At 26.6% G+C, this 27,143-nt stretch overlaps 3 protein-coding genes across 3 annotated transcripts in view; 2 read left to right on the top strand and 1 right to left on the bottom strand.

Annotated features, from left to right (window-relative positions):
• Positions 1 to 1,004, top strand: part of LOC105361059 (embryonic polarity protein dorsal-like) — a 4,892-nt gene extending 3,888 nt beyond the window's left edge. The window contains exons 8-9 of the mRNA XM_011498145.1: positions 641 to 750; positions 854 to 1,004. Coding sequence (XP_011496447.1) covers positions 641 to 750; positions 854 to 976 — 233 coding nt within the window. The 3' untranslated portion in view covers positions 977 to 1,004. The remainder of the gene's footprint in view (positions 1 to 640; positions 751 to 853) is intronic.
• Positions 1,005 to 2,315: 1,311 nt separating this feature from the next.
• On the top strand, positions 2,316 to 3,426 carry LOC105361196 (embryonic polarity protein dorsal-like). Its single transcript, XM_011498307.1, has 4 exons — positions 2,316 to 2,480; positions 2,678 to 2,924; positions 3,007 to 3,150; positions 3,215 to 3,426. Exons 1-4 carry the CDS (start codon positions 2,316 to 2,318, stop codon positions 3,424 to 3,426), a joined length of 768 nt encoding a protein of 255 aa, XP_011496609.1.
• A 6,942-nt stretch (positions 3,427 to 10,368) lies between these two features.
• On the bottom strand, positions 10,369 to 17,475 carry LOC105361195 (alaserpin-like). The gene is made up of 8 exons (XM_011498306.1): positions 17,302 to 17,475; positions 17,033 to 17,215; positions 14,182 to 14,389; positions 13,828 to 14,042; positions 13,516 to 13,704; positions 13,246 to 13,385; positions 12,693 to 12,700; positions 10,369 to 10,622 (listed from the first exon to the last, which is right to left on the bottom strand). Exons 1-8 carry the CDS (start codon positions 17,374 to 17,376, stop codon positions 10,492 to 10,494), a joined length of 1,149 nt encoding a protein of 382 aa, XP_011496608.1. The 5' UTR covers positions 17,377 to 17,475; the 3' UTR covers positions 10,369 to 10,491.
• Positions 17,476 to 27,143: the final 9,668 nt, after the last annotated feature.

The following is a 27,143-nucleotide window of genomic DNA, read 5'->3' as shown; positions in this document are numbered from 1 at the left end:
TTTTTTTTTTTATTTATATATTTTGTGAGATATATATATATATATATATATATATATATATATATATATATATATATATACAAACATCAGTTGATGACTTTTTGCAGAATAAATAGATAAAATAATAATGTTAAATTTGAATGAATTTTTACTTATTTTTCAATTTAATATTCACTGTCGAGTAATATAAATTGCTTCGCCGATTACGGATAATAATAAGCACATTAATTATTATTTGCAAACTATATGAAGGATATAAGCTGCGTTTTAGGTTTTTTAGTCTTTTGAAAAATAATTTGATTTGATATTTGAAAATGATTCCTATGTATTTAATGTAATTCTTACACCTGTATCGATGGACGTTAATTATATGTTTTTCATAATATAATAGTATTAATTAATTATATCAAAAAATTATATTCTCTCTTACACAAGCTTAATTATATGACATTTACATTTACTCGATCAATCGAACACTTCGATGCATTATAATATCAAATCAAATAATGATGAGGACGATTATGTTGAGAAACAATAATAATTAATAATTGAAATTATATTTTCGCCAATTTTTTAAAATATTTCTAATATTATTCTAATATACATTTGCACTGATTACATAACGATGATGATGACGCAGTAAATAACAATCTGCCCTTCACGACTAAGCAGCATACCGATAATTTTAACAACCGGAACTTACTTGAAGAATCAGATGCCGCAGACTTTATTAATTTTAATATTCCTGAGGTAATTAAGGGTTTGCTGTTTTATAAAGATTTAATATTATTATCTTATAATAATATATTATCGTAACAATGAGATGAATACACGTGTTCTCAATTTCTTCTAGAAAATGTTAAATAATCCGGAAGATTTCTGTTACAATAAAGATGATCCTGCTCCAACGGAAAGCAATGCGCTTACGGATGATAGCATTCAAGACTTTATAAATTTATTAAATGATTTGCCATAAATGTTGACAAAAAATTATATAAACAAACGGCCTCCTCTCTATATATTAATGTGAAATATATATTTAACTACAAATCGAGTGATTATACGACGCATAATATTTATTATCCAACAAACGAATTTAATGAATTCTATTGTACTTTATTTTATTTTATTGAAATGTTATTATATATATATATATAGATATATGGGTGTGTGGTTGCGTGCGTGTATGGGTGTGTGAGTGTGTGAGCGATTTTAATGTAACTGTTAATTGAAAAGTTAATATATATGTATATATTATAAATATCTGGTATAAAATGATTATATGCATGAAAAGCAATTTTATTAATAAAAAATAATTGATGTAGCATGAATTTTATAATATAATATATATAGCCAATAATTTATTATACGATGAATATTTATTATGACAGTATAATGAGATATTCTTTTCGTACAATTTCTTTAATAATGCTAAACGATTTATTTACACTTTGCCAATATACGAGAAAATATATATGAAACGACAATTAATACGAAACTATTGTTAAAGATGTTCGTCAACATTAGATTATCAATTGTCGATGATAAACTCAATTTATGTTCGTTTATTATCAAAAATTTTTAAAAAAAAAAAAAAAAAAAAAAAAAGGTAAATTTACACTAGTCGATTAAAAAAAAAAAAAAATTCCTTAAATATCTGCTTATAACAATTGTGCTTAAAACAATAATTATATATAATGATATTTTTAATATATTTTGACGAATACTTCATTTTTTGTTTTGTAATTTATTATTAAGTTTTGGCAATAAATTAGTACAAGCTGTGCTTGTAAATTAAATTAAAATCTACTGCATTGAATGAGCGGACATGATAAAAATAAATAACCATTATTAAGTAATTTATATTGAGTGTAAAATGATAAAAGAAATTTTATGTAAAATCCGACGATGAATTAATGTAGTAATAATAATAATAATGAGGAAAAAGGGAAAAAACATAATAAATCAAGTTTTTCAAAAATTTCGAAACACATGGCCTTAATAATACAATAATACAATAATCATAATTCAAACAAGTCATATTTATGTTAGAAATTATTCTCAGAATTTATAATGTAACTGCCTAACTGTAATTACTTTCTCAAGATCTATAATAAATTCATTATAGAATGAATGTTAAAGTGAACATTAACCGAGCTGTTATCCTCTACTCAATATTGTTATAATTACTTAATATTTTAACTAACTAAAATTCGAAAAATTAAATTTTACTTATTATATTTGATGTTTTTATGTTTTTATTTTACAAGGATAGCTTTATATTTTCATAATAAATCGTAAAGTGATAAAGAAACATGCACGTAATTCGAAATTGTAATAAATTTGCTCCGTACGTAAACATTGTTGAACAACCGGCGAGTAAAGGAACGAGATTTCGATATGAATGCGAAGGAAGATTTGCTGGTACTATTTTTGGAGAAAAGACCACATCGTTCAATAAATCCTTTCCTACTATCGAAGTGAGTTGATTGTAATTTTAGAAAATCTTATCGCACTCAAACAAATTCTTTCGCTATTACCTCTACAATACTATGATTAACATTAATGGAAGAACGAAGTAACGAATGCTATTGGATATCATACATATTTTTGTCATATTAACAAAGTCTAGACAGCTCTCAATTAACAATTAACAATGATTTTTAATAATTTATAGATAGTAAATTATAAAGGTCCAGCACTCATAGTTATTTCTTGCGTATCAAAAGATTTACCGTATTGGCCCCATCCATACAATATTATTGGAAAGGCTGATGAGATTACAAACGGTATTTACTCATTTAAAACAATTTCTGAAGAAATGACAATAACATTTAACAATCTTGGAATACAATGTGTCAAACGAAAGGATATTCAAAAGTCACTGACCGTTCGAAGAAGCTTAAAAATTGATCCATTTAATAGTAAGTAAGTAAGTAAGTAAGAGATAATAATCGGACGATCGAAGCATTAATTATTGAATGAACGAACGAACGTGGTTTACAGCTGGATTCAGTCACATGTCAAATTCAGAAAGCATCGACTTGTCTAGTCTCAGGCTCTGCTTCCAAGTTTATCTAGAAGGCAATGAAAAAGGCAATTTTAACTTAGCCTTAAAGCCCGTCGTCTCCAATCCAATTTATGACAAAAGTAAATAAGACTAATCTTACCTTATAATACAATCGACTAAACAATTTCTAATCGAATCTTGTAGAGAGGAGAATGAAGCCCATAATTAATTTTATAAGTCATGAATCAGCATCGGTTGCTGGTGGCACCCAAATGTGTATATTATGTGATAAGGTTACGCGAGAGAACATACAAGTGAGATTCTTCCATGATGACAATAATTGGCAGTCATTGGCAGAATTCACGCCACCTGGGATATTCAAACAGGCAAGGTCAATCGTTGGAGGATTGATTTGAGAATTCTCATTTATAATATTAAAACTATTAAGGTTAAATCTGTCTGTAATCTAGAAACAATATTTCTAGGTTGCAATTGTATTCAAGTCACCGAGATACTTTTTGCAAGATATCAGTGTGCCGGTAAACGTTAAAATACAGCTGCGACGAATATCCGATGGGCAAGTCAGTGAATCGTATCCATTTCAATTTTTACCGCTCAAATTGAATCAGAATTACTCACTTCTACTAAGTATAATATCCATTATGTTAAGACATTTATTATTTAACACTGTCTTACGACAACAATATCTCGTATTAATGTAATTGTAAAATGTTTATACAGGCGATTATGGCACATTAAAAGGAAAAAGAGAACGAAATAATACAATTTCGGAACAATTGCAATTGGAAGCTGCAAAGAGTAAGCGACTAGTTATATTTGAGTACCGACCTATTTGAGAACCTTGTCGTTCAGATGAAGAAAAATGTTTAAAGAAAATGAAAGAGATACTATATCAATTATATAAAATAATTTATAGACATTATTGGATTATTGTGCTCTTATAATATTTACATTAACATTGATTATAATAATTATTATTTCTAAATCGCTTAAATCGTTTAGAATTTTATAAAAAACAATTGCTTTCTTTTTTTTCTTCTTCGTCTTCTTCTTCTTCTTCTTCTTCTTTTTTTTTTTTTTTTTTTTTTTTTTTTTTTATTTTTATATATTCACAATGTATCTATGGACTATTGGCGAAAAGAAAAATATAAAAGAAAAAAAAACTTGAAAGTCGATAACAAATAAATTTAACGCTACAGATATGAAATTGAAAGCAAAAAAAAATTTCACTCTTTTCTCTAATGCAAAGTCTTGCGTTACGCATAAAATCAAATGTTAAGTGCCAAATTTGACGATAAAAAAAAAAACTCTTTCTTTTTTAGATATAAATAGAGTAAAGCGAAATCACGCAAACAATCCTATTATTGTTGAAACGGAACCGTGGGAACTGCCATACTTTTTTAGAAAATCGGATAAATTCGAACGATTATTGACATTTGTGGAAACTGATAACGAAGAAACGTGCATGTTTAGGTATGATAAAATGATGTCTCACGATGTAAATAAATGTTATTACGATTAATATTAATTAATTGCGTTAATTATCAAAGTAATAAGCAGCCAACGTCAACAGCTTCGATTGATAAACGTTACGATGCTTATAACACGACTTTCGACGCTTTAAAAAAACAATCCACGTTTAAATCTCAATTATTAAACGTAACTCGAAATTCTCAACATATTACTCAACATATAGATGACGATGCACTTGGTTTGGCAACTTTAAATTACGGTGAAACAATTAATTTGTTCGATAAATAAAGCGTGATGCGCGTGAGTATTTAATAGCATCGTGTTTATTAAATAGATAATTGGATTGAGGATTTTCACGGAACTCTCGATCACAACGAATCAATTCCAGAATATAATCCTAACTATCATAAAAACATGCATAAAATAGTTATGAATCCGGAAACAAATTTCATAAATTCGAGTGAGTTATTATATTTCGATTTAAATTTATATAATCAGCGACACAAGCAACGTCTCATTCCATCAATTAATTTCCACGCACATTTAATTGAATCATACAACGCTCTATCGTTGACACTTAATCCTGTAAAGATTATAAAATAGTCTATTTTCATAAAGACTCAATTTGTTAACTGAATTATTAACACGTAAAGCAATTTAATTTTACTTTTTACGATTAATCGATTAAATCATTATTGCCACTTTTATTACACAATAGTATTATTATTAATGAAAGAATTCTCCGTTGTTGTTGTTGGTTTTTTTTTTTTTTTTTTTTTTTTTTTTGTTTTTTTTTCAATATTTACAGATATTTCAGATTCATTATTAAGTGAACAAAATACTAATAACCATTTTGAAATGCCCATTAAACAAATGAATAACTATCCGGTTACACCTACTTCCGATAATTTATCGAAATGCTTCAGTATTTCTAATTTAATAAAGGTAATGTAATGTTTATATTGCATTTTTACTTTAACTATTAAGCTCGTATCAATATAGGAAATCAAAAGCGAAAAAAAAATATATCAAAATTTAAATATTATATTGCAGATCTCAACCAATATCACAAAAGATTATCATATCAATATTAATTAGCTAACGTTAATAGATATTTGTACAGAATTTATGTAAAGTACATAATTTCATTAATCTAAATATAACAAAAGCAACACGAAACAGAGATAACCATTTTTCTAGTCAAATTAATGAATCTGATAAAATTGACAAATATGCAACTCCGAAGTTTGATATAAAAAAAAAAAAAGAGAGAGAAAAAAAAATGAGAAAAAAAAAATGGATTGTTATATTGATATTTTCCTTTAGAAATAAATGAATAATTAATCAATTAATTATTATTATCAATTCATAAGCCAAATTCACCGAGAGTGCCAATACCTTCATTATAAGTAGTTATAGAAATAATTATATTAATAATTTAAAAAACAAGCATAAATAATAATATTTAATTAATTTACATTGAAAATTACTGAATCTTTCCATTATGAGTAATCAGCACGAATAATCAAGTACTTTTAAGCGAAAAAATAAATTAATTTTTTTTATGTTAAATTTTTAATCATTCATTATACGCCTACTGAATGTTTATTAATATTTCTTCATTTAATATTAATTATTATAATGATATTATTTCAATAATAGACAATTTATAATTTTTTTTTTTTTTTTTTTTTTTTTTTTTTTGTTCGAACTATTTTTACTTTATATTATCCTTCCAATGTACATGATTTTTAAAGTGTGCTTTAACTCGTTGCACACCAATGATTTCTTTCAATCAAAATTTTCAACATTATTTTCACATTTGGAATATTATCTAGGTCATTTCTATTAGAATATCTTCTTTTACACAATTTTCTTATAATTGTTTCATGACAAACAATCTACCAACATATTGAGTATACGTTAATTATCAATTGATAATTTACCAAATTATGTCCTATTGCGTAAATCAAATTAAAAATATATCGAGCATTAAGCCATACTTGTAATCCTAAGAAATATCAAGTATTTTCAAGTATTAAAAAATATTAATATATATAAATATATATAATTGAGTATCATGTCATTTTTCTTAATTAGGATTTGGAATTTAGAATTGAAAATCATTGAAACTGAATAAAATACATAAATTGGTAATGTCAAATGAATCATTGGATTAAATAGATTTTCCATTGTCGACGAAAGTTGTATTCCAGCGATTATTGTGGTCTGCCAATTGCCATGCTAAATTGAACGGAAAATTTGAATGATTAAAAAATGTTAAAATTTATTTAACCAAACATGATTACGTATTAGAAGCGAAGGCAATCGAGATAGTCGTACTATTGAATATCATGAATTAATGTAACTAATTGTCATTTTAATTAATAATCAATTCAATGCATTAGCAGAATTTAAAAATGCCATCAATAAATAGTCGTTAGACGCCACAGAATCCCCTCCCTTCTAAGACAAAATTAACTTTCGAAGCAAACGTTTGTACAACATTCACATTTTTTTCTGACATTCACTGCAACCACACGTGGGCGATCTTCTTTCCTGATGATCGGATGGACATGAAGGTTCATCCTTTTTATGCTCGTCAGGATTTACACGAAAACAGCAACACGGAGCCAAAGGATTCTAGTTTTAATTAATAAAGTGTCAAAACGAAACAAAGTCAGCGTAACCTTACACGACAAGTAAATGGAAAAAAAAAATAAATAAATAAATAAATAAATAAATAACCAATTGGAAATTTTTCATAACATATATCTCATTTATTTTCAATTCTAATATATATATATATATATATATATATATATATATATATATATATATATATTACGTTCTGTTAAAGCACATTTGTTCGTTGCATATTATATTGAGATAATCATTTAATAATTGTCGTTACATATACTTAAAAATTAATACTGAAATTCGGCATTTTAATATTTACAATCAACAACAAGACATTTAACATAAAATTATAAACATAACAATAAACATAACATATAACTTGTTTTTTTTTTAAGATTTTCAAAATTTGTACGTTTTTAATAAATATATATTAATTAGTTTGAAGAATGTACTGTAATAATATATTGATTTATGAAAATTAAAATATCGCTAGATTATGCTTTTACAGAACAAAATTATAAATAAACGAAAATTTTGGGGCCATTTTTCTTTTCAAGAAATGTACGTGAACTTTCGTATATAAACATTGATAACCTGCATTCGGATACAACATTTTGACGGACTGTATTTTGGTGGTAGAATGTTTATTGGAAATTCCTCTTCTTTTATTCTTTTCTTTTTTGCAGGATCACATTTCTTTTTACGTGAAACCGATTTGCTTGAATAGTCATTCTTATTTTGTATTTGTGTATTAGTTTTTAAATTTTTATACAATGATACTACATAAGAGTCTTTGTTACAACAATCGTCTGAATTATTCGTTTCTCTGTAAGTGACGTTGGAATAAGATACTAAAAATTAAGAACTTTGCATTATTAATTAATTAAGGTTATGATTTAAAATATTACAAATACTTGAATAATTGCATTACGGTTTTTGAGAAATTTAATGAACATATTACTTTCACCATTATCCATTATAATTTAAGATTGGAAATTTGTATAATTCACAAAAATTTATAGCCGAATTAAAATTAAAATAACATTTCTGACAACGATTTTGTTTTTTTTTTTTTTATTGTCTTTTGTTTTTTGTTTTTTTTAATTTTTTTTATTTTAAATGTTTGACGATCGCTAATATTTATTGATAATAATTAATGTATATACGTATAATAAATTATTTTCATATAGAAACGTACGCGCGCGCGTGTGTGCGTGCGTGTGTGTGTGTGTGTGCGCGCGCGCGCGCGTGTTAATCACTATATGTAATTTTGTATTTTTTATTACAATAATTTTAATCATTCTTTCTAAATCGTTTCACTAAATATAGGATTAAATCATAATCGATTACTTTTCTTACTTTCATTTATTAGCTACAGTCTAACGACTCAAGATAAGAAAAATATTTAGTGTTGGCTACAAAGCTACTATAATTCTCTTAAATATAAGCTTAAACTCTCGATAATTCCAATTAATAATTGCCAGCTCTTAAGAAACAAAGTGGATAGTTTAATCAAACAGTCGCTTTCCTCGTAAACTATAAAGTTCGACATATTCGTTAAATTCGTTTAATTCGTTAAAGAAGCATAGATCGGTGATATACGAACGGCACATAATAATCATATAAAATTCAAAAATACAAAAAAAATCATAGAAAATAATTCAACGATTGTGCACAACACACGCACACACGTACTCTTTTTTCCCCTATTTTCTTATGATTTTTGGTATATGTGTAATATAATGAGAGTAATGTAATGATCCATATGAAATAATATTATTAATTATTTAATAACATAATACTGTATATTTATGTTTAATACACGGATTATGTGTAATACAATTAAGGCGCACAATTTACTTTTCTCATACGCGCGGTTAATCGTCTCGCACTGCTTGTATTTAAAAAGAAAAAAGAATTAATAATTGAAACACCTGCAAATGGCGATGGATTTGCAGAAAGAAAGGACAATTGAAAAAATAACTTGTACTTACTTATTTTTTATGTTATTTATTTTTTATGTTAAAATTTAGTTGTTAATTTATAAATACATTGTTTAGACTTTTAATATTATTTCATGTAAATTGCCTGTAATAATAGAGTACATTTTATTAAAATACATTAGACGAAGAGCTAGGAAACACTATTTTCTAATAATCATGATTTTTGTAAAGATGTTCAGTAAGTTGTCGAGGTAATTAAATAATTTGTTAATAGCCGAGTAATGTTAGTAACTCACAAAATTCATCATTAGAATCGAGGGAGTTATGGTACATCCGACAATTACAGACACATCAGTCCTTTTAAAGGATATTTGAAAGGATAAAAATATATTTTAGTTACTTCGTTTGATCGTTTAGCTGCAGTTATGGTGTATCGGGCATTCTTGGGGTGAACTGAAGATGGAGATATCGACGCTACTGATGGGGTGAGGTAAACGTGAAAGAGCCGATATTTTCTTAGGAAGTTCGTAAGAATCCTGATAAGAGAGATTTAATAGAGCTTTTAAAGGGAAGGCTCGCCAATGGAAATTGTCGATAAAAGGGTCGAAAGAGAGAGAGAGAGAGAGAGTGAGAGAGAGAGGGAGGGAGGGAGGAGGAGGCGGGAGGCGGGAGGGGGGAGTTGCTCAAAATCAAGAGGAAAGAAAATAGAATGGAGAATGGGAATAGAATGAAATAGAGGAAAAGTCCACGAAGGCGAAAAATGAAAGAAAGCGAACATATTGAACGTGTAGTTGATTCGAATTTTCGATACTTTAAGATTACGCTCAATATTTTCTTTAAACTACTATATTTTTTAAATCTTATTAGAGATTTAATTTAAATTTTTATCTATAGTTTGCTTATCTATTTAATTTGTTTCGATTCTCATTCTGGGAAGAAAATATCCATGAACAGAAAATTCGTCTCCGTATCTTAGGCGAAAATTTATCCAATGATATAAATTACAGTAGTTGGCATCGGTACATAAACAATAATCAACTGTTAATTGAAATTCGCCGTTTATTTACCTCGAGCGTTGTAGGACGTTTATCGATAAATTTTGTAAATAAAATGACTTGTAATGCTTGTAATAAGGAGTTTTTAGGATTTTAGGGAAGGGAAATTTGAAAAAAATTTTTCTACTCGTTTCATATACGTTATTTCTTTATTTGAAAATACATACACAACATTAATTTGTAATGCATATTTATTATAATTATTGTAAATATTTTACTTGTAAATTTCAAGAATTGTGCAACACTTATCACATTTTAAGTGACATATAAGCATAAATATTTAAATAAATATCGATGATTTATATCACTCGGTGTGAACGAAGAAAATATTTTAAGTTAAAAAATTGTATTAAGTATCCAATGGATTGACGATTCGACCAGAAAAAATGGTATTTCTCTTCCACATTATCTTGTAAAAAAATGGATTATCTACGTGCAGCATAATTGGAGGGACGTAAGAGTGTAGCGTTGCAACGACATCTAAAATAAAATAAAAAATTATATTATGACGATGCTGACAAGAGTGAAATATATTAAATATATTTTTTTGTAAATAATTGCACGTCAATTGTTACAATTATAAGGAATATAATTTACCAAATGATGATTGATTCTAACTGACTAAATGCTCGATTTAATGAAAAAAGAAACAGATTTTACAAATAGTTCAAGCAATTTATTGCTTCTGTTATATGTTTTATATTTCAAACGATTACCACATGTGATAATAACAACTACATCGAGAAAGAAATTCCTTTTTCCATTGACTGTCGGTATAATTTATGTAAATAGAAAAGGTCTCTCGAAAGAAAATTTGCCAATGCAAGCGCTCCTATCAAATATTAAGTAAAACTGTCTTATTTTCGTCACCTTTATAAAGCTGCTCTCTACTTATTAGCTATTACTCTAGTCCTTTAATTATTTAATCCCAATGGCAAATCTTATTTGGCTAGTCACTATCGATATTCTAAATGAAAATATATGCCCAAATTCCCATTTCATGATAAAAATAATGCCAGAAGCATCCAACCATACAAACAAGGAATAATCCGTAATTTATACTGGCAATTCGTAGTGCTTCTAAATCGCTTTATTTTCTAAATTCTTTTATTCCATTGCTTATTTTATTTATAGTCTTGCGCGACTCGAGGAAGTGACAATTTACAGAATATTCACCTCGTCACTAAGTCGTACATTTATAAAGTGTCGGCAAATAATAAAACTGCATTAAATGAAAATCTAATCAAACGCTAATCGTCGTCGTTCTACGCTCCAACAACTCGGCAGCTAAAGAAGGAAATTATTTTGGAAAATTATTACCTGCGATTAGTACAACGCAATTAAAAATTATACATTAATCGTAAACTTCTTGCATCGTTTCTCAATAATTTACTAAAATTCCAGATTAAGCTTTATCAAATTACACGATCAATCTTATTTATAATGTTCGTTGTTAATCCAAAGCGACATTATGATGTGCCTCCTGGTCGCAACTATTAAGAAAACTTCCAACGAAACAATCGTACTGCGTAATGCAACCTAATACCCAGGCAAAACTGGCGTGTGAAAACGTTGCCGATCTCGGTGCCACCGACAATTATAAACAATAAGTACATTTTGTCGGGACAGCTGCCGACGATGCCGCTCTAAACCAAGATATACCCTACATCCTCGTCCAGGGCCAACTAACTTTGTCAAAGCTCACGCCAGTTTTCACTTCGGGAATTCTGGTTGCACCACGCACGCACACACAGAGAGAGAGAGAGAGAGAGAGAGAGAGAGAGAAATGGCCCTCTCGCATTGCCCATTTTAACAATGCACGACATATTACGAGCAATTTTACATTCATTTTACATTCCTTTTTCCTTGTCAATTTTGCCCACTAATCAGCTGCTTGTAGTTATTGTCCAACATGAAGCGGAGTTGATTTTTGTTTTCTTTTTGTTTGTTTGTTTTGAAACTTTTACTCGGACTTTAATAAACAAACAGCTTTCTATCCGCATTGTTGCTCAATTTCTCACTGTTAGCTTTGTAAATTATCTCTTCTCCTTCTACACCCAAACATCTTGCACTTTACTTGCTATCTTCTATGTAAAACGGCTTTAATTTTTAAAATTCTCATAAATATTTTATCATCTTTTCCTCAAGCATTAATTGAAATGACATGTTAACGAATAATCGAAGAAACCGAACGAAATTATCCATCGATCCAATACCTCACGACTGGAAAATTGACTCTCTACTTTCAAAGATAATTTTTCAAAAAAATAATATTAAACATAATTAACGTAAAATTATTTCATTTTATATTTCACTTTTAACATCAAAGCACCCGATAACTATTGACACATAAATAAACGTTAATCTGTGTCTGTGTATGTGTGACTCAATGCCGATACAAAATTTAAGAAAAAGAAATAAAATATTTATCATTTTATAGCATAATTGCCTTAAATTTAACTAAATATTTCAAAAAGATCGCAAATTTATATACATTAGAGTAAACTTCTTACAACCTATTATTCGCTACATCACTGCGTCGTAACAAACTTAACGGTCTAATAAAAATAATTAGAAAAACCGTATTAAGAAAATAGCATAACTCATTTTACATAAAAAAAAAGTTTTAAAAAACACATTATAATTCTTTAAATACATTTGACACCGCGTTATAAATGAAAAATGATAATAATAATAATAATAATAATAATAATAATAATAATAATAATGACTGGATGTGCAATTACTTAGTATTTTCAAAAATTAGATTATTAATGTAATTAGCTTAATAGTCGGAAAAAATTATGCGAGTAAATCGATTGCAGATCAAATCAAATCAAATCAAACTAAAAGAATTAAACTAAATTACATTGTTACTGAAATAAATACAATTAAAATAAATTATTATATTGAACAAAAATCTTTTTTTTTTAGTATAAATTTTATCTGCAATCAATTTACTCGCATGATTAATGTTTTTTTTTTTTTTTTTTTTTTTTTTTTTTTTTTTTTACCCAAATACATAGCTAACTATGTTAATGAGTAAAGTTTAAATTTTTTCACTTTATGACAAATAAATATTATTAAGAAATTAATTGTAAACTCACCCGCAATTGCAGCTGCTTCACTACCTTCTTCATTAACCTCGATTAAAGCTTTTTGCTGTACATTGGAAACTTTAGCAGAAGCGTTAAAAATTTTACTAAAATTCGCCTGATTGCTGAACATATTAATCATCCCCATCTATAAATATTCACGATTAACAAAATTATCCCAAATCGTTAATAAAACTACATTAAGAGATGAAAAAAAAAAAATTTAAAAAAAAAAAAAAAAAAAAAAAAAGATAAGAAAAAAATCAGTAGCTTCTTACTTCCTTAAGAGACGGAATCATATCAATTTCACTTTTCACATTAAATTTAGGTAAAGTAATAAAGACTTCGGACTTGTAACGTTCAAAATCTGTTTCATAGTCAAAAGAAATTTTTTCGAGATTTTTTTCTACATGCTTTAGGCCATCGACCTTTCGTGGAACTACGATTATCATGAATACCTCTTCATTCTAAAATTCAAAGTGAAATATCATCAATATTTAATGTATTACAATATTGCCAGATATAGTTAAGTATTGCTAACTCCAATCGAGTTTCCTGTATAAAGTGAAAGTATTAATAAATATATGTACTGCATATGGAAGAGCGATAGACTCAGCATCGATATCTTTCAAATCTTTGTAGAAAAAATCATTTACAATACTCATCGTAGGAACATCTACAGTTGCTGTTTCATTAATATGAAAAGATAATAATTTTGTATTTTTTTCTTTGAATTTGTTTTTCCAACTCCCCTTGAAATATACGGCATTTAAAAGTATCATCGTTGTATCTACAGTCAGCTGATCTAATAAAAGAACAAAAAAAATAATAATAATTATGATTTATTATTATGATTATTATTATTATTGTTATTATTATTATTAAGGTAGGAAAATGTTTCGTAATAATGACTAATGCACCGTGCGAATGTATTTGGAACGTACCGGATTCGATAATCTTGTCGACCTTTCCATTGGTTTTATCAGAACACCATTGGTTTATAACGTTAGCAGAGTCTGCTTTCGAGAAATCTAACTCTTCGCTTTGTGAATGAAAATGCCTGCTGGTTATACTTTTGAATTTCTCCTTCATTTTCAAACGATTAGAACCAAATATTTTATTTGCTACCTTAAGGGTGACGTTTGGAACATTCTAAATTACAGACAGTTTGTCACTTTTATTAGTAACATTATTCTTTACAACTATGTAAAATATCGTCTATAATTGTATTGATAAGAATCGTAGATTTTCTTATCTAATAAATCAATGCTGCAAAACATTTAAAATAACGAAGAACTCTTCTCATAAATAATTGAATAATCAAATAAATGGTAAAGCTCTTGATGATTGTTATATTATTAAAATAAAAAAAAAAAAAATGTTAATTTGCCGATAATTAATGCCGTGAATTTGGATGAATGTAATGATAATCTTTAAAACAAATCGCGTACAATCAGCGTATAAATACAAAAAGCAAAAAGCATCTCGACTAATTTTCGAAGACTTTCGAAGAGAATGCCTAGGTTGACAATTTCTCTGAATAAGTTTTTTTTTTTTGTTTTTTTTTTTTTTTGTTTTTTTTTCTAACATAAATCGGTTAACTGAAAAATATTCAAAATACTGGTGGATTTTGATAGGAGTGAGAAAACCGAGAATAATACAGAGGTAATAAGAGAGGCAGGTATAGTTTCCGTACGACGACATAAAACAAAAAATAGAGATTGAGTGACCTTATAAAATGATATATACATAAAACAAAGTTATTTTATACCTGTTTCGTTTATAATTAATGTTTATACTCTTTTTTGTTTTCCATCGCGAATTAACGCGTTCCTCGGAAATAAAGAAAATATATTACACCACTTTGATGACTTTACATTATCTATTTTATTACAAATATATCTTCATAATTGTCATTTATTTAATATTTAAACAAATTGCATTATTCAAAACACGACATTTTTTATATCAATATGTGTTTACTTACACTGTATTCAATTCATGGCGATTAAATATTCCTTAATTTCAAATATCATTATTCAGGTTTCAAAAAAATAAAAACTTTTATCCACTTTATATTCAATTAATAAACGAAATATCCGAAATTATAAAACAATAGTTCCCCACTAATGAACTTTCTTTTCTTAATCGTACTAATTGCCTTACCTATACATAGACTCATACATTGAAAAGTATCGATCTCATGATGAATTTTTAGTATTCTTTTTCTCAAAAAAATCATTTGCATAATAAAACGTTTAATCTTATGGAGGAAATATTAAACGCACTTTGTTAAAAAAAAAAAAAAAAAAAAAAAAAAAAAAAAAAAAAAAAAAAAAATAGCTAAAGTTTTGTTTTCAACACAATTATTACATATTTAGCTAATTTGAAAGAAACGTTTGTACTATTGCCGAAGAAAGAAAAAATGTACACGACTGATTATGCATTGTTGCATTGAGTTTCGTTTATTATGTAAAATTAATAGATTAATGACAATCATAAGCGCGTGATTAAAATGATAATATATCATGAATTTTTACTTATATATTAAATGATCTGATTGAATGTCTTATATGGCGAGTAAACATTGCCCAACTGATTGCAAAACTATACATGTGTGTAAGTCTACGTACATGCATTCATCAACGGTCCAGTCGTGGTTATAAATATACACGAGGCTGCTCCGATTCGAATAAAACACACATCGAAAGTAATTTCATCATAATTTACAGAGTATGAGATATCGATGTTTACATGATTTAGTTTATTCAAATAATGTTAATCAGCTTTTCGAATAATGTTGTATATCGTGTGAAATAATGTCGAACGTTATATTAAAATTAGAGTAGTGCAATTTTATAAAAGATTTTAAAAAAGAAACGAAGAAAGAATTAAGAATGAATGGAAGATGAAAAAAAAATTAAATAATAAATAAATAAAGTTATATAATTTAATAAATCTGCGTTACAGAAGCCAGTGATGGCGATTCGAGTAATGAATTATTCGTTAATCACCTATGAGTGTATCCAATTGCGATAACAAATATAAGTTATATAATAAATAAGTTACATAAATCTCTAATTGCAATAAAATAATCTTAGCACTTTAAGTATTTATATAATGAGTTTCCTTATTGCAATGTAGAGCTATGTAGAGAGATAATGTCGTTGAGGATCGTTGTGGTCGGGAGTCATATGTTGAATTGAATGATATATAAGGAAACTGAAATATTAATCTAATCCATGATGAAAAGTAAAAATTAAAGTATCAGATTCTTAAAAAGCGAACGAGAGAATATCCGTGACACCAAGATCCACAATGACTTTTTTCAACTTCGCATTCTTTGCATTATCTGCTATTAAGTAAAAAGCGTGATCCATTCGAATGCTTGAAGAGAATTTGATGGATGTGCGATTCGTATGGCGAGGAGGCTGCGCGAGAACGGCCTTAAACACGCGATAAAAGAACTTTGATTGGTGTTGCGCTCTTAGCGCTCAGTAGTTCGAGAAGAAATTCGGCATCAATCAACTGCAAAAGAGAGATCAAAGATTAAAGCAATCGACTTCTATCAATATTTGATAAATAGCCTTGATAATTGCTTTATAAATTTGATGAAAAATCTCGCAATGATCGTAATCAAAGTCGTCGTCGTCGTCGTCGTCGTCGTCGTCGCCCCCCCCCCCGCCCTAGCCACGTCTGAGCAACAAATTGCAAATAGGCAAACTGGAGCGGCGCAAAGCCATCGAGATCCCATGCCTCGCATATAATTATCCTCGATTTCCATCAATGACTCACGTCGAGCTCGCGGACCACTTCACGGAATGCTCGATAACTCTCCTCCTCGTTCACGGGCAATCGCAGGACAGATCGCATCTCCTCGGCTGTGACGCCACCAGCGCCGTAAGCGGCCATCGACAGTACTACGTAAGCGCTCAGTGCCGAGCTTACAAAGTTTCCCTCGATCTTCTCGGCTAGATTCTGCAAAACGGCAAATCGAATTGCTCATACGCGGCGCCGTGGAGTAGGGCAGTTGGGCACGACCGAAGGATATCCCATGCTCTTACCTTATGGAAATTCACGGCGAAGTCCTCGGTGACCTTGAGCACTTGTGCCGTGACAGCGGCGGTGCTTGACGCCATGTTATTCTCGGCGATAGCGCGCGAGTGACTGGACTCGCGAGTAATTCGCCAATGCTAATTGCGAATTACAAAGGGATAGCGTTTGGCAGTAGTGGGCTGCCGCAGTCTCGGTCGTCCGAATTTTTCAGTATGTTTTGGAGGTCGTGGAGCGCCAGGGCCAAAGCTCGGATTAAGTACTAATAAAGTTTCTCGGACCCTACAACTTTGCACGACTGTGCCAATTCATCGATTGTGCCGATTCAACGAACAGCAGAGCATACGTTACCAATTACATACCAACTCACCACTTACCTTTTTTCATTTTCACATTTACCTATTACAAAATTTACTGCGCTGCTTGCAAAAAATATCTTTAGCTTGGCTTTTTAAGAAAATTTAAGATTAAGTTTTGCAATGAAATTCATCGATTTAGTTCTCATACGATCTCTCTCATAGTTCTATACGTCGCCGACGATATAGGATATTAGGAAAGTACAATTGTTAAGAAAATTGAGTCATTAATCCTTAAAGATAAGCTTGGAATATACTTGAAACATTTATTAGCGTTGCGCACTGTCGATATAACTCATGTTGCTTTTATATATAGAATATCGTGTTTTATTTCAAAAAATATTATCGTTTTAATGGGAAAATGAAATGTTAGCTCTTCTCCAAAAACATTTATCTTTGAGTAAGCAACAAAATTTATTCGTAAATTTCTCATTTCTCACATTAATGACAAAAGTTTATTGCCATGCCATTTTATTCATGAAGAACTAATGAAAATATTTTAATCGAGCGAAATGATTTATGCATAAATTATTTGTTTGGGCAATTTTAATGGTACAATTGGACGATTTTCATATTACGTTTAATGTTTTTTTTTTTTTTTTCTCATTCCAATAATTTCATTCCTTTTACTCGTATATATACGTAACGAAATGTTTTTTTTTTTCTTTGTAATGACGCATATTTTTTAATATGAATTTAACTTCACGAGTCTTAATTATCATAAAGTCTTTCAAGAAGGTGATTAAAAATTGCAAGAAATATAATTCTTCTTAATTTTACTTACGTCATGAAAAGTTTATTAACAGTAGATAATTTAGTAGATAATAACGTGGAAATGAAGGAACAAGACCTTAATCATTTTATCTCTAAAAGTTTCGATATCTAGTACGCTAGAAAAAATTACTATTTCTACTTATTAAGTTTATCTTAAAAATTAGCAAAATTTTTTTTTTTTTTTTTATTTACAACGTACGAATAAAAAATTCTATCTATCTAAACGTTGAAACAATAATTGTATTTTTATTGCAGCACTAATTAGTATTAAATGTATATTATTTTTCGTAGTTGCAAAATCAATCGATTGAAAGGAAATCGTAAAATAAAATATCACAAATATTAAGATTTTTCCTTTAATTTCATTTAATTTTTTATATATTACAAGATTCTATTATATTATAAGAATTATTATAATGAAATTTTAATGCCAAAGAAGTCATGTTTTGTATTTTTAGCCCACGTTAGACCGTGTAAGAATATACGATTGTTCACTTAATTTGTGTAATATTTATTTTTATAAAAATTAGCCAAAAACATAAAAATAATCCTATTTTTTTTTTTATAACTTAAAATAAAGTTTTTAATCATTATAATATTGTCTTTTAATTCGTTTTAATCGTATCATTCAAATTCAATTATAAATTCTCCCATCACTTTTTTTAAGTTATAATTTTATTAAGTTCAACAAAAAATACAAAATAAAGAAAATAATTTATTACAACGTTATTTAATGTCATCGCAAATATGACAACAATTTTAATATTTATTGGATTAAAAAATAAATTTTAATTAAAATTAATAATTAAAGTTCTTTGATTATCCTAAAATTGAGTATAAACCAACGTGTAGCTCTTTCCACTAAGTTATGATTGCCACAGTGTAGCCTTCACATATGAAAAACTCAGTACGCATTCTATTTGATATATTAAGTTATAGAATCAAACTATCTAAAGGTTAAGAAAAATTTTTTTTTTTTTTAATTAATTAAACATATGCTATGTTTCATTCATTTATTACTTATTTATTAAATTGACATTGAAAAGATTTCAATAATTTACATTGATGTCGAATTTTCATTTCGGTATTGAAAAATAATGGTATTTTGATATCTATTCAAATAATCCTCTATTAAAAAGTATTAAAAGTTACAATACATTTATTAAAAGTAATGTAAATGATAGAAGTCTATTGATAAATAATTGTTTTCTTCGCGTATCCTCTCGCGCCTTTCTCTACACCTCCTCGCAATTGAATAAAAAAAAAAAAAAAAAAAATAACTATACACGATCTTTGAAAACAATATAAATATAAATATGATAGTATTCCTCGAACTTATCACAAACTTGCTGGACGCTTTTCACAAAAGCCTATCGTTTGAAAAATACTGGCATTCAAGTTAAATTAGCCGATCAATAATAAATACCATTTAATATAAATAACTAATAGGAATAACTATAACCTATGATTACTAAATCTCTTTACTTCCTGGCAATCCTCAAACTTTATTTACAATTATGCTATTGATTACGTGCAGTGAAAAAGTAGAAGAATCGCGATAGCCATATGAGCTTCTTAATATTCGAGACCACGAGAGTATAGAGGGATTAACTGTATTCGCGTATTTGTTCAAATAAAATTATTAAAATAGTAAAAACGTATATGTTATATTAATCATTGAATTATTTATAATTTCTATATGTATTTGTGGTGTATGCCGATATTAAGAATATTTTGCAAATTTAAGTCACTCTGAGTCTTTTCTCATTTGTCGTCCATTACTTTACATATTTCATACCAATTACTTGCATCCTAATAATAATAATAATAAATATATTGAATTATTAAACATTCATTGTTCATTGAATCACATTTATTTTTTTTTTCTTCTTCTTCTTCTTCTTCACTCCGCCTAACTCAAGATCGATAAAACATTTACTTTCATTCATTTATAGTTAATCTTTAATAAATACCGCTATATTATTCTTTTTGCTTTCATATTGTATATTATATATAGTAAAAATGGTATATTAATAATATCATTAAGAACTATTTCTATTTATTCATTAAATTAAACTAGCAGAACGTAATAATAATTTATAAAAATACAGAATTGTAAACTATTAAATTATAAATTATTATTATTATTATTATTATTATTATTATTATTATTATTTATGTTAGAGCTGATTTGTTGTGATGTTAGAGTACAAAATCGAGAATATGATTTATAAATTACTTTCTTAATAAATTTTAAAATTAGAATTGAAAACAATTGATTACTATAAATTTTTATTAATTATTAAGATGATTATTTATTTCAATGCTTATAAATTCTTGCAAATTAATATCAAATAAATACCTTTGAGAATGTCAGGTAGAGAAAACTGTTTATAGGAGCGAATGAAACTCCAATATAATCTCGAGAAATCGATTATAATCGAATTGTTGCATGTAAATGTAAAAACAAACAAATTTAATTAAACGCTTGTCTAATAATATCGATATATTATGATGATGCAATTATGATAAATTATAAACATTATACATTAAACTTAAAATTATTAAAATTATTATAAGGACTTTAATGCGTAATATCATGATGTTATTTTGTCGATGGCAAAGAAAGTAAATTGTAATATTACTAGTTACACTACCGAGAATTCATTCTTGCTTTTAATAATTCTAAAAGTTTTTGAATAAAATTATTTAAAAAAAAAAAAAAAAAAAAAAAAAAAATTATTCAATCATTATTTATGAAAAAATATTCAAAATAAATAGTAAATCATTTTCTCAGAATGTACAATAAATCATTATTGTGGCTATTAATACATTATAATGCGTTTCATATAAAAATATGAGCATTTGGACGTATCTAATATAAAAAATTCACATAAAAATTAATACATATTATTTAATTTATTATTACAATTTATGTATAAAATATAAAAACTTAAGTCGACTTTACATAAATTTTTAACGTATTAGACTTGTTGAAGATTTATTAATTTTGTTAATATTAATTCCACATCCTCTGTTAAAGCGAAACATAACAACACTAATAAGATTATGATATAATATTATTTGTTTTAATAATCAAGAGCATGAGAAAGCGAAATTATTCTGAAAAAGTCTGAAAACCTTTGCAAGCGATAAATTATCTTTTCCAAATATACCCATTTGAAAGAGTCAAGGAATATTTATATCTGATAAAGATGAAAATCGAAAATTAAATGATTCAAAGATTTCTAACGAACAAAAAAAAAACATATTTTATTAAAAAAAAATCTACTTTTTGCCATTCACGATTATCAAACTACTCGACACCAATCGATTGAATCATTATAAAAAAAAAAACAATATTATCGAAACATTAAATAATGTAAATTGAATATAATTTTTTAAGTAATTTATTTATTAAATTAAACTATAAATGAGAAAACCCACCATCAAATGGCTATAATATTATGTACGTTATTAAATAAATGTGGCTTGATTAAAATTAAATTCGAATTAAAACCGAAATAATTTTAATTTAATTATATATTACATTAAATATATATTGCCAAAATTCTCCCTTTTCTCAAATGGAAAATACATTTGTTTCTTAGAGAATTAAACAATATGTCTATGAAATCACTTGGTGCGGGCTAAGTATTGATAAAATATTTTTTTAATTTTTTAATTTAATTTAAACACTGTTAATAAATTGAAGTAACGTGAAATATTTGTAATTTCACCAACCTATACATTTTAATTGTCAATATTATATTTGAATATATTAAAAAAATAATAAGAAATATTAGCATTTGAATACTTTTAATTTTTTTCTTTTTTTTTCACACAACAGAAATAGCGCTTAACTTATAATTCTTAATAAAATATAAAATATTTATTATAAATAAAATTATTTATATAAATATTATGAAAATCTATTTCATTTACATTCAAAATGTAAATAAATTTCATTTTATTTATCTTAAATATTATTCAAGCTTTATCAAATAAATCCGAATCTTAACATATTGACTTAATATGAGATATCTCGTTAAACGTAAGCAATTGTTTATTTATAAAGTATTTTTTTATAAATATTTCGAATTATTGTTAAACGTTTGAATAATATTCATTTCTTAATGATCACTACACCATGTAATGCAGTTAAAGTAGTCATAATGGTCATCCCGATATTGATTCTGTGATTTCTGATGATTTTGTGATGAATTATAGTTTACTCATAAAATAATTAACTTTTTCTAGCTTATATTTAGAAATCTCTGTGATCAATATTGCGCGTGTCAGAGGGTAAAGCTAAATCGCAAATAATCGTGTGATTTTCATAAAAATAAATGATCAAATAAGGGTAACCGTGACCTATTCGCGTATATAAAATAAGAAAGTTACGGGCATGATTAAAAATAATACATCAAAATCACTTCATTATTAATCTACATTTCTCAAAATAAAAAATTACTCTACATAATAAAGATCAATTTACAATGTTATTGTATTCATTTTTTCCGTCAAGATAAATATAAATATAAAATGAAATTAAAGAACCCTTGTATTATATTTTCCTTAACGTTAACGTACCAAAATCAGTCATATCTTTGTTTTATTATTCTCAAGTTTTTTTCTTCATTTATTTACTTCAAATCGTGTTTATTTATAATTTCATTAGCTTTCATTTAGTGCCCAATGATAATCAAAATCTATAATGCAAAACAAATGTTGCAAAAACAGAAAACAACGCTCAATGTCATTTAACTCTTCTTGGCTATTTTAACAGACAAGAATATTTTCATTTTCTTATAGAATATAAATCTTTATACTAAGACTTAAAATTATATATTATTACATTACAACTATTTTTCAAATAGCCATTGTGCCTTAAAATAATTTTATAATTATGTGATAAAGTATTCGGCAATATTTAAATGATTAAAATTTATGACTGGAATGTTAATTTGAATTACTCCATATTGAAGTACACTGCAACAAATCTATTCGGCTTTATCACGAGTAATCATCAAGCATTGTTATTTTCCTAGAATTACGCAAATCCTATGAGACTCATTGTTTCGTGTTTCCTAATGGAAGATTGTAATTTTTATGAGATAATTACTTTTGCTACTGACGTTCAACAGCCAATTTGAAATTTTGTTTTTGGAAAAAATTTGTATTTTCTATGAATAATTTTTTGCCCTTTATAAAACGTTACGCACGCGCAATACCTATTCTCTACCTTAATATTTATATTGTTTATTAGACAAACGCTAAAAACCAAAAAATACTTGGTTATTATGCATAAATATATTGTTTATTGGAAATATTTTTTGTCTGAAATGAGAGTATCGTTAATTAGAAACAATACAAAAATATTTGAACTACAAAACATTAATAAGTATTAACGTATGGAAATATTTTTTCACTCCATATTATTTATCGTTTATTAAATAAAGTAATATATATATATATATATATATATATATATATATGTGTGTAATTTATACAAATTGTAAAAATACATTTCTTTTATACGATCAACTTAGTAATTAATTTAACCGGCATATTTATATAAACATGCATAGACACAAATGTTTTCGAAGAAATCGATAATACTCGTTATCACATATGGCCTTGATAGTTGAAAAATATAAATATTTAGTCGAAATCTTCTAGTAGGATGACATATAATTATTCAAGATAATATTACCTAATCTTCCAGAAAATGCTCTGCAATTTTCAATTTAACCAATTAAAATTAACTTATTAAATCTGCTAGCCATACTTACCCTTAAATGATCCGCATATCTCGTTTGATATATTCGACATAAACGACGAATGTGCCAAATTCAATGTATATTACTTACGTATGCGAAAGATAATGTATTGCGTCCAGTTGCGTTAAAACATTTTCTTGGAACGTGCAACTTAAAATCATAAGAATAATATAACTTATATTATAAATGCAGATGTAATAATAATTATATTATCAATCGAATCTAAAACCTTATATCAGTAAAATCTAGAATTTAAAAATATATTCAGATTTCAAATATGGCTTCGTTTAAAACGAATAGTCGTTCGAAATTGTCGGTTAAAACTGCCAATAAAAATTGTAAAAATATTTGAATGCAAATAAATGTAAAATTTTTACAATTATTTGTTTCTTGTTTTTTTTTTTTTTTTGTTTTGTTTTGTTTTTGTTTTTATGTTTTAATCTGGATCTAACGCTTGCAATTAATAAAGTATTAAAGTTTATTCTATAGAAAGAAAAATGAATAATTATTTAACACTTTAAAAAATATCAAGGTTGTTAATTTCACGTACAGATGTCGCCACTAGCAATGAGAAAGTAAATGTAAATGAGAAATTATGCAAATCAATCATTCCGACCTTTATTCCTTCGCTCAAAATAAACCAAAGAATAAAATTCGAATGCTTTAACTTATTTGTTTCTTATCTTTTTTTAATATTTATTTATCCATTTCTTATTTAATGAAGAACGTTATTTGTTTTGTATCAATATTTTATATTTTTCTTCGAATTTTATGTTGGATATCTTTATCTTTTATAACTAAATATATATATATATATATATATATATATATATATATATATATATATATATATATATATGATTCAATAAATTTAACATGTCATTCATATCATGTTTTTAAGACGCGACGAATGCTCATAACTTTAATTATTTTAATAAAAACAATGCAATCCATTTCTATTCAAATTAAAATCATATTTAATGAACATTCTATTAAAACTTCTTTTATTCCTAATTTATACTGAATAACAAACTACAGGCGTTCACGAGTATAATCATAATTGTTTAGTAAAAAATTACGGCCCATTTTCACGTTATAATAAATATCTAATAAACGTAAATTTTATATATAAGGGAACGACATAAACGTCGATTCTTTAATATCTTATCAATATCAGAAATTATTTTGTCTTTATATTATTTGTTCAGTGTTTTATAATCAAGCGGATAATTATTTAAATATTAAGTGCTATATTTTAATACTATTTAAAATTTTCAAACAATATTGGAAAAAAAATGTTTGTATTGTAATAATATCCATGTACAGTGAATTTAAATTAGCTCAATTTTTCTTTGGCTTCATTTGACACATTATCTTTATCTTTATCTCTCTCTCTCTCTCTCTCTCTCTCTTCTAATCTTCTTTCACTATATAATAATACTAATAAACACCGTGTAATGTCAAAATGAAAGGCTAAACTTTACATTATACAAATTCAAAAATATCTACCTTATTATGCCATCTAAATAGAAAATATTTATTAAAAAAATTTCTAAGTACTTTAAATTTATGTTGCAAAACGATTTCATTATGAAATATGTATTACTATGTAGAAATATAAAACATACATACTGTGTATAAATATAGCTTTTATAGATAGAATTTAACTTTTCTCAACGATCTCCGAATATAAATATGTGAATATAAAAACAGTAGTGAGTTGATCGTACTTTTCATTTCACTTCTCCTCACAAACATTCCAAATATTATTTACAAATAAAAAACTTCCCATAAAAGTATTCATGTACGTTTAGATCGATGTATTTACCTAATGATTAATCAAATGTTAATTTACCTGTATTATTATAAGTACAAGTACTATGCGTGAATGGGATTAGTTAATTTTTTTAATTTGTGTCAATTTGGCTCAATCGATAAAATTCATGAGAAATAAAAAATTGAAAATATTGCGATTTAGTTGCATTGTTGATAGATATTAAAAAAAAAAAAAAAAAAAGTAATTATTACTTATAAGTAATAATTAATACGCGAAGAATCCAAATTGTTGAAGCCCGTATTTAGAAATTAAACAATATTACAATATTACAAATTAAATTGATATTTTCCTACATTACTATTTATAAGTTAAAATAATGCCCGACATGTCCGAATGTACATATCCCAATTATAATATATTGATACTAATTACAAATGTATTCGTTTCATTAAAGTATTTTGTAAACCTTATAATATGTAGAAATACAAATGATTAAACACGATCGTAATGTAAAATATTACATTTTCTTCTCTTTCTATAATCTAACTTTTACTTAGTAAACCAATAAAATGAATGAAGAAAACAAAACAATATTTTCTTATTATGCTTGTTGGTTATCTATCTGCCGTGTATTCGCAAATAGATTGAAAAAGATTTCAATATTGATTCATATATATATATATATATATATATATATATATATATAAATTCTGCAATTAATTAAATTATTTACATGTATAATGGTAGAAGATTAAATAATAATTTGGAATGTATACCAAATGAAATTAATTAAATAAAATCTTGACAGGCTTCGGCTTACTACTCTCTAATCTCATACAAATTAACATCTTTTAGATATTTTTGCCGACATTTAAAATAATCTTCTTTAATGTTTGTGGTATTTACCGTTTACGATTACGTAAACAGGCAAATGCTTTATTGATACATGAATACTATGATGAGCGTACTTGGGAGGTCATAATTATAATGACAGTCTCGTTTGTTTGTTCTGATTCTTGTATCAATGAAACTATAGATATATCAATAATAATAAATTTCTCTCCCTCGGATTATCATGGCAAATTTACAAATGAATAGGAAAAAAAAAGAAAAAAGCATGAAAATTATATGCGTGAAGAACAATGTTTGCATAATTGGACAAT

Source organism: Ceratosolen solmsi, unplaced genomic scaffold, assembly GCF_000503995.2.
Source record: "Ceratosolen solmsi marchali unplaced genomic scaffold, CerSol_1.0 scaffold14, whole genome shotgun sequence".
NCBI lineage: Eukaryota > Metazoa > Arthropoda > Insecta > Hymenoptera > Agaonidae > Ceratosolen > Ceratosolen solmsi.
This window is presented reverse-complemented; position numbering and strand designations above follow the sequence as displayed.

Bases quoted from the DNA above. Each gene is read 5' to 3' on its own strand.
- LOC105361195 (XM_011498306.1), bottom strand. From the start codon at position 17,376: ATGGCGTCAAGCACCGCCGCTGTCACGGCACAAGTGCTCAAGGTCACC. The intron at 14,390-17,032 runs GTGAGTCATTGA...TCTGTAATTTAG, and splicing joins AAGTGGTCCGCGAGCTCGAC to AATGTTCCAAACGTCACCCT. The intron at 13,705-13,827 runs GTACATATATTT...TTTGAATTTTAG, and splicing joins CTATCGCTCTTCCATATGCA to AATGAAGAGGTATTCATGAT.
- LOC105361196 (XM_011498307.1), top strand. From the start codon at position 2,316: ATGCACGTAATTCGAAATTGTAATAAATTTGCTCCGTACGTAAACATT. The intron at 2,481-2,677 runs GTGAGTTGATTG...AATAATTTATAG, and splicing joins AATCCTTTCCTACTATCGAA to ATAGTAAATTATAAAGGTCC. The intron at 3,151-3,214 runs GTAAATAAGACT...CGAATCTTGTAG, and splicing joins CAATCCAATTTATGACAAAA to AGAGGAGAATGAAGCCCATA.